This window comes from Babylonia areolata, chromosome 26, assembly GCF_041734735.1.
Source record: "Babylonia areolata isolate BAREFJ2019XMU chromosome 26, ASM4173473v1, whole genome shotgun sequence".
Taxonomy (NCBI): Eukaryota; Metazoa; Mollusca; class Gastropoda; order Neogastropoda; family Buccinidae; genus Babylonia; species Babylonia areolata.
In genome coordinates this window covers 2,722,501-2,735,000 of record NC_134901.1, presented here as the reverse complement: position 1 = coordinate 2,735,000, position 12,500 = coordinate 2,722,501, and the positions used below count along the sequence as shown (strand labels likewise).

Genomic DNA, 12,500 nt, shown 5'->3' with positions numbered 1-12,500 from the left:
TGCGCAGTCATCAGCAGTTTTGCTGATGGACGGAAGGCGGGGGAGTGTATTGTATACATGGTCTACGTTCAGCTGAACGGTCAGGAAGATCAAGAACTTACTTACCAAGACAAGACTAGACAAGACAAGACAAGACAAGACAAGACGTGTTCATTTTCAGAAAGCCCTGCGGGAGAGCACATGAAAATGTTCCACATTTCCTGCAGTTGATACAAAATATAAAGAACGTTTGGTATTGCGCTTATATTAGTTAACAACCGGCTATTCGGTTAAGACATACCTAAGACATACATAGTTAACAACCAACTGCTTGGTTAAAACATACCTAAGACATAGTTAACAACCAACTGCTTGGTTAAAACATACCCGAGACATATATAGTTAACAACCAACTGTTTGGTTAAGACATACCTAAGACATATATAGTTAACAACCAACTGTTTGGTTAGGACATACCTAAAACATACATAGTTAACAACCAACTGTTTGATTAAGACATACATAGTTAACAACCAGCTGTTTGGTTAAGACATACCTAAAACATACTTAGTTATCAACCAACTGTTTGATTAAGACATACCAAAGACATACATACTGAGAAATAAAAACAACCAGCTGTTTGGCTAAGACATACCTAAGACATACATACTGATAAATAAAAACAACAAACTGTTTGGTTAAGATATTGCTAAGACATATCTAAGACATACATACTAAGAAATAAAAACGACCAGCTGTTTGGTTAAGACATACCTAAAACATACATATTGAGAAACCGAAAAAAAGAAAAAGAAGAGATGCAGCATTGTAGAATGCACCAGAAGTGCTGAAGTGGGCATTTACCCCCAACACGCCCAGTCATCAGATTCAAGACTCAAGACTCCATTTATTTGTCGTGAGACATCAAACGTGATGAATGGTCGTGGCAGAATGGCTAAGACGCTTGTCTAACAATACAGTATCCGTGAGGCGGCTGGGTTCAGATCCTAATCATGCCCTTTTGAATGGGGGGTCAACTGAGCGTCTGGCCATGCGGATGAGATGATAAACCGAGGCCCCGTGTGCAGTGCAGCACGCACTTGGCGCACTGAAAACGAACTGTTGGTAACATAAGTGTTGTCCCCTAAATTAAGGACATAAAAAATGGGTAATCTTTTCAAGAATATCCTATAAAAAGTAATGGGAAATGTTCCCCTACCTCTTTAGAAAAAGCAGAAACTTTTGCAGATATGTTTGCCAAAACATGCAATAATGATGGATTAACACCCGAACAGCTTGCTATCAGAATTAATAGTGAATCAAATGAAGAATATAAGGAACCAGCTCCTAATAATGACATATTCATAAATGATCCACTCACTTTTAAAGAAGTTGAAGATGCAACTGCGTCATTTGGAAAAAAGAAAAGTGGCTGTAGGCTATAGTGGTATTTCGTACACCATGATCAGTCATCCTCCTAAAGAATGGTGCAAGCTCCTTCGTACGCTTTTTGTGAAATGTTGGGAAGCAGGTAAAACACCTTGTATATGGAAAAAAGCTACCATTACTCCCATACTTAAATCAGCTAAACCACGATCAGGTCCATCGAGTTATAGACCTATCCTTAACATTGCACGTCGTAAAAATCATGGAGAATTATATATTGATAAGGTTAACTTATCACTGTGATAAAAATAGAATTATTCCGTTTGTACAGGCTGGATTCAGAAAGGGCAGATCTACTTTCGATTACCCAGTAAAACAACAACAAACATAAAACAACAGTTTTCAAAGAGAAAGAGTGTTTTGGCCACGTTCTTTGATGTACAAAAAGCTTATGACCGCGTTTGGCATGCCAGATTACTGTTTAAGCTACAGAACATTAGGTTAGGTTTCTTTTTTTTCAGGTATATAAAATCTCTTTTGACAGAGAAGCATTATCACTAAAGTTGGGCAATCATTGTCGTCTTTAATATCAATTAATATGGGTATTCCGCAAGGATCTATAATTTCCTCACTTTTGTTCAACATAATGTAATGATTTGCCAAAATATTTGTCTAAATCTATAAATCTCGCCTAATACGCTGATGATATCGCAGTTTGGTTGGATGTAACTTTGCGAAAGAAAAACAGGCTTGCGTTATATCAATCACATTAACAATTTATATCAATCAGAACTTGACAAATTAAACATTCATATGAAAGATAATGGATTACAGTTTTCAACTGAAAAGACACACATGATACTTTTTAATAATGGTGCTGCCCAAAAAAAATTACCAACTTTTAATCTTGATGGAAAAGAACTCTTCTACAAATCTGGGGTCAAATTCCTTGGTGTTTATTTTACTCCAAAGCTAAAATTGGAAGAAACATCTGGAAAACGTTATATCAAACGCAATGAAAAGCTTAAATTTTCTTAAAATCGGGGTCAAGATTCAAAAACACTCAACCATCTCGTTCCTGCACTGGTAAGATCTAGATTGACGTATGGACCCTCGCCTCCCCCCCCCCCCCCCCCCCCCCCCCACCCCCTTTTCATTTGAATATACAGAAATGATGATTTCTAATCAATGATATCAATTATCATCATGATGATAGAAATGATAATAACCCAAATAATAATAATAATAATGATATTGATAATATCATTTATGTGTGTGTGTGTGTGTGTGTGTGTGTACGTGTGTGTGTGTGTGTGTGTGTGTGTGTGTGTGTGTGTGTGTATACGCGTGCACCCCGCCTCTCACCATCACCTGGTCTCCCACTCAGCTCTCTCTCTCTCTCTCTCTCTCTCTCTCAACAGACCCACCAAGATAACGAACCGATCTTCCTACTACATGTGCGCAGTCATCAGCAGTTTTGCTGATGGACGGAAGGCGGGGGAGTGTATTGTATACATGGTCTACGTTCAGCTGAACGGTCAGGAAGATCAGGAATTTACTTACCAAGACAAGACAAGACAAGACAAGACATGTTTCATTTTCAGGAAGCCCTGCGGGAGAGCACATGAAAATGTTCCACATTTCCTGCAGTTGATACAAAATATAAAGAGCGTTTGGTATTGCGCTTATATTAGTTAACAACCGGCTGTTCGGTTAAGACATACCTAAGACATAGTTAACAACCAACTGCTTGGTTAAAACATACCTAAGACATAGTTAACAACCAACTGCTTGGTTAAAACATACCCGGGACATATATAGTTAACAACCAACTGTTTGGTTAAGACATACCTAAGACATACATAGTTAACAACAAACTTTTTCGTTAAGACATACCTAAGACATGCTTAGTTAATAACCAATTGTTTGCTTAAGACATACCTAAGGCATATATAGTTAACAACAAACTGTTTGCTTAAGACATACCTAAAACATACTTAGTTAACAACCAACTGTTTGGTTAAGACATACCTAAAACATACTTAGTTAACAACCAGCTGTTTGGTTAAGACATACCATATACTTAGTTAACAATCAACTGTTTGGTTAAGACATACTTAGTTAACAACCAACTGTTTGGTTAAGACATACCCAAGACATACATAGTTAACAACCAACTGTTTGGTTAAGACATATATAAGACATACTTAGTTAACAACCAACTGTTTGGTTAGGACTTACCTAAGACATACATAGTTAACAACCAACTGTTTGATTAAGACATGCCTAAAACATACTTAGTTATCAACCAACTGTTTGATTAAGACATACCAAAGACATACATACTGAGAAATAAAAACAACCAGCTGTTTGGCTAAGACATACCTAAGACATACATACTGATAAATAAAAACAACAAACTGTTTGGTTAAGACATACCTAAAACATACATATTGAGAAACCGAAAAAAAGAAAAAGAAGAGATGCAGCATTGTAGAATGCACCAGAAGTGCTGAAGTGGGCATTTACCCCCAACTCGCCAGTCATCAGATTCAAGACTCAAGACTCCATTTATTTGTCGTGAGACCATCAAACGTGATGAATGGTCGTGGCAGAATGGCTAAGATGCTTGTCTATCAGTACAGTATCCGTGAGGCGGCTGGGTTCAAATCCTGATCTTGCTCTTTCTCCAAAGTTTGAATGGGGGGTCAACTGAGCGTCTGGCCATGAGGATGAGATGATAAACCGAGGCCCCGTGTGCAGTGCAGCACGCACTTGGCACACTGAAAACGAACTGTTGGTAACATAAGTGTTGTCCCATAAATTAAGGACATAAAAAATGGGTTATCTTTTCAAGAATATCCTATAAAAGTTCAGGGGAAATGTTTCCCTACCTCTTTAGAAAAAGCAGAAACTTTTTCAGATATGTTTGCCAAAACATGCAATAATGATGGATTAACACCCGAACAGCTTGCTGTCAGAATTAATTAATAGTGAATCAAATGAACAATATAAGGAACCAGCTCCTAATAATGACATATTCATAAATGATCCACTCACTTTTAAAGAACTTGAAGATGCAACTGCGTCATTTCGAAAAAGAAAAGTGGCTGTAGGCTATACTGGTATTTCGTACACCATGATCAGTCATCCTCCTAAAGAATGGTGCAAGCTCCTTCGTACGCTTTTTGTGAAATGTTGGGAAGCAGGTAAAACACCTTGTATATGGAAAAAAGCTACCATTACTCCCATACTTAAATCAGCTAAACCACGATCAGGTCCATCGAGTTATAGACCTATCCTTAACATTGCACGTCGTAAAAATCATGGAGAAAATTATATTGATGAGGCTAACTTATCACTGTGATAAAAATAGAATTATTCCGATTGCACAGGCTGGATTCAGAAAGGGCAGATCTACTTTCGATTACCCAGTAAAACAACAACAAACATAAAACAACAGTTTTCAAAGAGAAAGAGTGTTTTGGCCACGTTCTTTGATGTACAAAAAGCTTATGACCGCGTTTGGCATGCCAGATTACTGTTTAAGCTACAGAACATTAGGTTAACAAGCAATGTATACAGGTATATAAAATTTCTTTTGACAGAGAAGCATTATCACTAAAGTTGGGCAATCATTGTCGTCTTTAATATCAATTAATATGGGTATTCCGCAAGGATCTATAATTTCCTCACTTTTGTTCAACATAATGTAATGATTTGCCAAAATATTTGTCTAAATCTATAAATCTCGCCTAATACGCTGATGATATCGCAGTTTGGTTGGATGTAACTTTGCGAAAGAAAACAGGCTTGCGTTATATCAATCACATTAACAATTTATATCAATCAGAACTTGACAAATTAAACATTCATATGAAAGATAATGGATTACAGTTTTCAACTGAAAAGACACACATGATACTTTTTAATAATGGTGCTGCCCAAAAAAAATTACCAACTTTTAATCTTGATGGAAAAGAACTCTTCTACAAATCTGGGGTCAAATTCCTTGGTGTTTATTTTACTCCAAAGCTAAATTGGAAGAAACATCTGGAAAACGCTATATCAAACGCAATGAAAAGCTTAAATTTTCTTAAAATCGGGGTCAAGATTCAAAAACACTCAACCATCTCGTTCCTGCACTGGTAAGATCTAGATTGACGTATGGACCCTCGCCCCCCCCCCCCTCCACCTTTTCATTTGAATATACAGAAATGATGATTTCTAATCAATGATATCAATTATCATCATGATGATAGAAATGATAATAACCCAAATAATAATAATAATAATGATATTGATAATATCATTTATTTTCAGTCTAATATCATCATCTTAGATGAACAGACTATAGATAAACAAACGAACGATAAATGAGCGTGTTGTCCTTTAGTAAAATTCTTAAGATAAAATCTAGTTCCATATGTACACAAATGGATATATCCACTCTCATGGGTACACATACATACATACAAACATACATACATACATACATACATAGATACATGCATGCATACATACACACACACACACACACACACACACACACACACACATATATATATATATATATATATATAGATATATATATATATTATATATATATATATATATATATATATATTTGTATTTCCTTTTACCACAACAGATTCCTCTGTGTGAAATTCGGGCTGCTCTCCCCAGGGAGAGCGCGTTGCTACACTACAGCGCCACCCTTTTTTTTTTTTTTTTTTTCCCTGCGTGCAGCTTTATTTGTTTTTCGTATCGAAGTGGATTTTTCTACAGAATTTTGCCAGGAACAACCCTTTTGTTGCCGTGGGTTCTTTTACGTGCGCTAAGTGCATGCTGCACATGGGACCTCGGTTTATCGTCTCATCCGAATGACTAGCGTCCAGACCAGCACTCAAGGTCTAGTGGAGGGGGAGAAAATATCAGCGGCTCAGCCGTGATTGGAACCAGCGCGCTCAGATTCTCTCGCTTCCTAGGCGGACGCGTTACCTCTAGGCCATCACTCCACGATTTATATATATATATATATAGAGAGAGAGAGAGAGAGAGGTGCATACCCTTCAGGCCTGACTGTCGCATTGGATCACGCTGCTGCTCAGGCATCCGACTATCACTGAGATGTGGCGTATCGTGTATGGGTTTGTCCGAACGCAGTGACGTGTCCTTGAGAATCAGAAAAAAACACAGAAAAAAACGGACACTGTCTGTACCCACTAAGCAAACTGATCGCGGAGATGAGACACTCCCTCACTAACGCGCTAGTCATCATCGGCGTGATAGCGTGGGCGTATTGTTGACCCACTTTATCCAAACGATAAGAGAGATCAGAGACTTCCAACAACCGCCCCCATCCCCTTATCTCCCCCCCATCCCAACCCCCCAACCCCCACCCACCAATCAGCGCCGCGCTATGTTGAGGAGTATATTTAAAGCCCCCCAGGGGTAGCAGCCCTGACCAGGACACATCACCCTGCACTGCATTGCTCTGCTCACAGCGTTACTGGAGAGGTCCGGTTGAAAGCAGGAAGACTCACGTTTAAACCACTGTCCTCCCCTCCTTCAACACACACCAAACCATGATGCTGGTCACATCGCTGATCACCGCTGCTGCAGTCCTGGGTCTGTCTCTGGCGGCCCCGTCAGAGGACCGCGGGGAGAAGAGACAGCTGGTGCTGAACCCCAACAACGGCTGCCCCGGCACCTTCCAGCTGGCCGCCAACCCCTGCAAGTCGGGCCAGGGCCGGGTGTACTACACGGTGCCTGGCGACGCCTCCAAGTTCGTGCAGTGCGACGTGCTGGGCAGGGCCTACGTCGTGCAGTGCCCCACAGGCCTCGTGTACAACCAGGCCACCACGTCGTGCCAGGCCCCGCTCCCTGTCACCCAGACCCCCTCTGTGGTGGTGTCCACCTCGCCCTGCACGGCCCAGGCCCTGCAGCAAGGCCAGGTGTACTTCCCCTACCCCGGGGACAGCGCCAAGTTCTACGAGTGCACCGGGGTGGGGCAGGTGCAGGTGCTGCAGTGCCCCCAGGGCCTGGTGTGGGACGGGAGTCGCATTGCCTGTGTGTACGCCGCCGGGGCTGGAGCCGGGGCTGGGGTAGTGGTGCAGCCCACAGCCTTCCCCACCTCCCAGCCCTTCACCAACCCCTGCACTGCCCAGCAGCTGGCCGGGAACCACTACTACTTCGCCCACCCCGACCCCACCAAGTTCATCCAGTGCGACAACACGGGCCAGGCCTTCGTCAACTCCTGCCCCAGCGGCCTGGTCTGGAACCAGTACTCCGAGGTCTGCTCCTCCGCCTTCGCCCAGAACGTCGTGGGTTGATTCAATTCAAAGGGACCGAGACGCTTGGTTGAACGGAGTCTGGAGAGGTGTGTGTGTCTCTGTGTGTGTGTTGTGTGTGTGTGTGTGTCCCTTTGAGGCGCATGTTATTTATGGAAGATCAGTTTCCCTTTTGTTGGCTTACTAGCTTTATCAATTATTTGCCCTTTTCAGGCAGAAGTATTTCCCCCTTTCGTTACCATACTAGCGTTGTAACCGTGTATCATTTCAGACAGAAGTATTTATAGAAGATTCAGTTTACCTTTCGTTGGCATGTTAGCATTTTTATGTGTTCTTTCAGGCCTAAGCGTTTGTGAAAGCTTCGTTCACCATTCGTTGGCATACTAGCGTTGTTAACCATGTCTCTTTTCAGGGTTGTGTATTTATGGAAGAAAGTTTTCCTTGCACTACTAGCGTTATTATTAGTTATTTGTCAGAAATGGAGGTATCATGACAGAAGTCTGGCTCAAACTGAATTGCGGATGATTAGGAGAGAGTTGCTTTGGTTATGATAGGATCATTTCGCAAGTTATTTATGACACAAACAATTTTTGGGGAGAAAACTGTTCGATAATGTTTCGTTATAAGACAGCAACATGTTATTGTCTTTAACAAATAATGAAATGTTTAGACTGTTTAATCAAAGCTGGAACAGTAAGAAAAACATAACAAATGACTGCTTGCCTTCCCTTTTGGAGCAGATTCTGAGGACAAGGTTCGTGACATGTTGAGAATGGAGAAGTCTGTTCAATTCGCTGTAAAACACCACAGCGTACTATGAACCGCATGTCATAGTATCTGAAAAATGGATAGTTTTCGGGAAAATATACGTTTTGAGAAACTGTAGTTCAGAAGATTTTACAAAGTGAACAGTTGCACACACACACACACACACACACACACATTCAGTTCTCACTCGTCAGACAAAGACTGACATTAGTACTTCCGATTCTGTTGGTGCTGGTACTGGTATTGCTGTTGCTGGAACGACAATGATGACGATGATGCTGTTGTTGTTTTCGGAAAAAGCCAATAAAACAGTATTATGTGCATTTTGGTCTGCTGCCTTTTTATTTCATTTTAACCGAACTCGAGTCACACACACACACACACACACACGCACGCACGCACGCACACGCACGCACACACACACGCACACGCACGCACACGCACACATACATAAGCACACACATGTATACGCACAAGCTCACAGACACACACAGAGACACACACAAACACGCTTACACACACGCACACACACAGAAAGACACAGACACACACACACACACACTCACACACACACACACACACACACACACACACACACACATTTTCACACATGCACACACACAAACACACACACACGCGCGCGCGCACACACACACACACACACACACACACAGAGACCGATAAAGTAAAGCATGGAAGGACAGTATTCTGTTCAATGACTAGTGATGGTGGACAACAAAACTAACTGCATGTTAAGAAAAAAAATGTAGATTTTGATAGATAGACAGACAGATAGATAGACAGACAGATAGGCTGACAAAATAGATAGGCAGACAGATAGATTGATTGATTGATTGGTGAATAGCTGTATAACAAACACATAAAAAATATATAACAAAACGAATATTGTTTCAGGGTGGCGTTGTCTCAGGCCAGATTTAATGTACTTCCTTTGAACAATGATATTAATAGGTACACTAAAAATCATGTTTTAAAACAATGTGCTCTTTACCAAGGTGAACTGGGAAGATGAATGCCATTTATTGTTTGTTTGTTCTGTGTACATTGATTTACGGACAAAATTTCTTCAAGACTGTTTAAACATGTCTCCCAGTACACTTTTTCGGTCAAACAACGAGCAGAGAAAATTGTCAAGTATCAAAATTTATTTTCCATGCGACCAAAAGGTTAAACCATCTACTCTGACATAATTAAGTAAAATGTCAGTTCCATGAAAGTATGATATTGTGGGATGCTATTCAAGCATCATAGTCCCTTCAGGTGGACTGGTGGCCTAGAGGGAACGCGTCGGCTTAGGAAGCGAGAGAATCTGAGCGCGCTGGTTCCAATCACGGCTCAGCCGCCGATATTTTCTCTCCCTCCACTAGACCTTGAGTGGTGGTCTGGACGCTAGTTAGTCATTCGGATGAGACGATAAACCGAGGTTCCGTGTGCAGCATGCACTTAACGCACGTAAAAGAACCCACGGCAACGAAAGGGTTGTTCTTGGTAAAATTCTGTAGAAAAATTCACTTCGATAGGAAAAAGAAATCTCCCTGGGGAGAGCAGTCTGAATTTCACACAGAGAAATCTGTTGTGACAAAAAGAGACATACAATGCAATACAACAGTACCCATTCCCGTGCCCACCCCCTGGTTTTGAATTGTGGTCTATGGCCAAAGTTCATTAAAAAAACATTTTCCTTCATTCGTTCATTCGTTCGTTCATTCGTTCCCTCCCTCATCCCTCCTTTTTCTCTCCCTCCATCCTTCCCTCTCTCTCCGACTCTCTCCCTCTGCCCCTCTCTCTGTGAATGGAATGGAGGGGGAGCAACAAGAGGGGGGGGGAGTGGAGCGGTATGCAAAACAGAGAGAGAGAGAGAGAGAGAAAGGGGTTCACAAGAGGACTGTTTCCCCCTCGCCAGAATTAAGTCAGTAAGTAAGTGCATCGTAAGTAAACACACACACACACACACACAGGGAGGGAGGGAGGGAGAGACAGAGAGAGGGAGGGAGAGACAGAGAGAGGGAGGGAGAGACAGAGAGGGAGGGAGAGACATAGAGAGGGAGGGAGAGACAGAGAGAGGGAGGGAAAGACATAGAGAGGGAGGGAGAGACGTAGAGAGGGAGGGAGAGACAGAGAGAGGGAGGGAAAGACAGAGAGGGAGGGAGAGACAGAGAGAGGGAGGGAGAGACAGAGAGAGGGAGGGAGAAAGAGAGGGGGAGGAGAGAGGGTGGGAGAGACAGAGAGGGAGAAAAAGAGCGGAAGGGAAGGAGAGAGAGGGAGAGAGGGAGAAGAGAGGGGGGGAGGGAAGGAGAGAGAAAGAGAGAGGGAGGGATGGGAGACAGACAGACAGACAGATAGACAGACAGATTGTGGGTGGTGGAGGAGAAGTGGTGTGATCGATGTGGCGTTGTCAGGGCGAGTGTTTAATGGTGTGCTGTTTGAATTAATGCTCTGCATTTCTTGGTGCTTAATTGTTGTCGCTTTCCGCTCCTCTGATGTTAAAGTGATTGCTTTCTCCTCGCGTCTCTGTCTGTCTTTAGTCTGTCTATCTGTCTGTCGCTCTGTCTCTGTCTGTCTGTCTTTTGTCTGTCTGTCTGTCGCTCTGTCTCTGTCTGTCTGTCTGTCGCTCTGTCTCTGTCTGTCTGTCTGTCGCTCTGTCTCTGTCTGTCTGTCTGTCTGTCTTTTGTCTGTCTGTCTCTTTCTGTCTGTCTGTCGCTCTGTCTGTCGCTCTGTCTCTGTCTGTCTGTCTTTTGTCTGTCTGTCTTTCTGTCTGTCTGTCGCTCTGTCTCTGTGTGTCTGTCTTTGTCTCATTCTCTGTCTCTGTCTCACTCTGTCTGTCTGCCTGTCTGTCTGCCTGTCTGTCTGTCTGTCTGTCTGTCGCTCTCTCTCTGTCCGTCGCTCTGTCCCTGTCTGTCTATCTTTTGTCTGTCGCTCTGTCTCTGTCTGTCTGTCTGTCGCTCTGTCTCTGTCTGTCTGTCGCTCTGTCTCTGTCTGTCTGTCGCTCTGTCTCTGTCTGTCTGTCTGTCGCTCTGTCTCTGTCTGTCTGTCTGTCTGTCGCTCTGTCTCTGTCTGTCTGTCGCTCTGTCTCTGTGTGTCTGTCTGTCGCTCTGTCTGTCTGTCTGTCTGTCGCTCTGTCTCTGTCTGTCTGTCTGTCGCTCTGTCTGTGTGTGTGTGTCTGTCTGTCGCTCTGTCTCTGTCTGTCTGTCGCTCTGTCTCTGTCTGTCTGTCTGTCTCATTCTCTGTCTCTGTCTCTGTCTCACTCTGTCTGTCTGCCTGTCTGTCTGCCTGTCTGTCTGTCTGTCTGTCTGTCGCTCTGTCTCTGTCTGTCTGTCTGAATCATTCTCTGTCTCTGTCTCTGTCTCTGTCTCACTCTGTCTTTCTGTCTGCCAGTCTGTCTGCCTGTCTCTCTCTCTGTCTGTCTGTCGCTCTGTCTCTGTCTGTCTGTCTGTCTCATTCTCTGTCTCTGTCTCTGTCTCACTCTGTCTGTCTGCCTGTCTGTCTGCCTGTCTGTCTGTCTGCCTGTCTCTCTCTCTGTCTGTCGCTCTCTCTGTGTCTGTAGCTCTGTCTCTGTCTGTCTGTCTTTAGTCTGTCTGTCTGTCGCTCTGTCTCTGTCTGTATGTCTTTTGTCTGTCTGTCGCTCTGTCTCTGTCTGTATGTCTTTTGTCTGTCTGTCGCTTTCTCTCTCTCTGTCTGCCTGTCGATCTCTGTCTGTCTGTCTGTCTGTTGCTCTGTCTGTCTGTCTGTTTGTCTGTCGCTCTGTCTCTGTCTGTCGCTTTCTCTCTGTCTGTCTGTCTGTCTGTCTGTCTGTCGCTCTGTCTCTGTCTGTCGCTTTCTCTCTTTTCTTTTGTCTGTCTGTCGCTCTGTCTCTGTCTGTCTTTAGTCTGTCTGTCTGTCGCTCTGTCTCTGTATGTCTTTAGTCTGTCTGTCTGTCGCTCTGTCTCTGTATGTCTTTAGTCTGTCTGTCTGTCGCTCTGTCTCTGTCTGTCTGTCTTTTGTCTGTCTGTCGCTTTCTCTCTCTCTCTGTCTGCCTGTCGATCTCTGTCTGTCTGTCTGTCTGTTGCTCTGTCT

At 43.1% G+C, this 12,500-nt stretch overlaps 2 protein-coding genes across 2 annotated transcripts in view; both read left to right on the top strand.

Moving 5' to 3' along the window:
• Window positions 1-12,500, top strand: part of LOC143300501 (calbindin-32-like) — a 367,317-nt gene that overhangs the window by 240,511 nt on the left and 114,306 nt on the right. The gene's annotated exons all lie outside the window — the stretch shown is intronic.
• Window positions 6,954-12,500, top strand: part of LOC143300774 (uncharacterized) — a 27,845-nt gene continuing 22,298 nt past the window's right edge. The window contains exon 1 of the mRNA XM_076614702.1: window positions 6,954-7,691. Coding sequence (XP_076470817.1) covers window positions 6,954-7,691 — 738 coding nt within the window. The remainder of the gene's footprint in view (window positions 7,692-12,500) is intronic.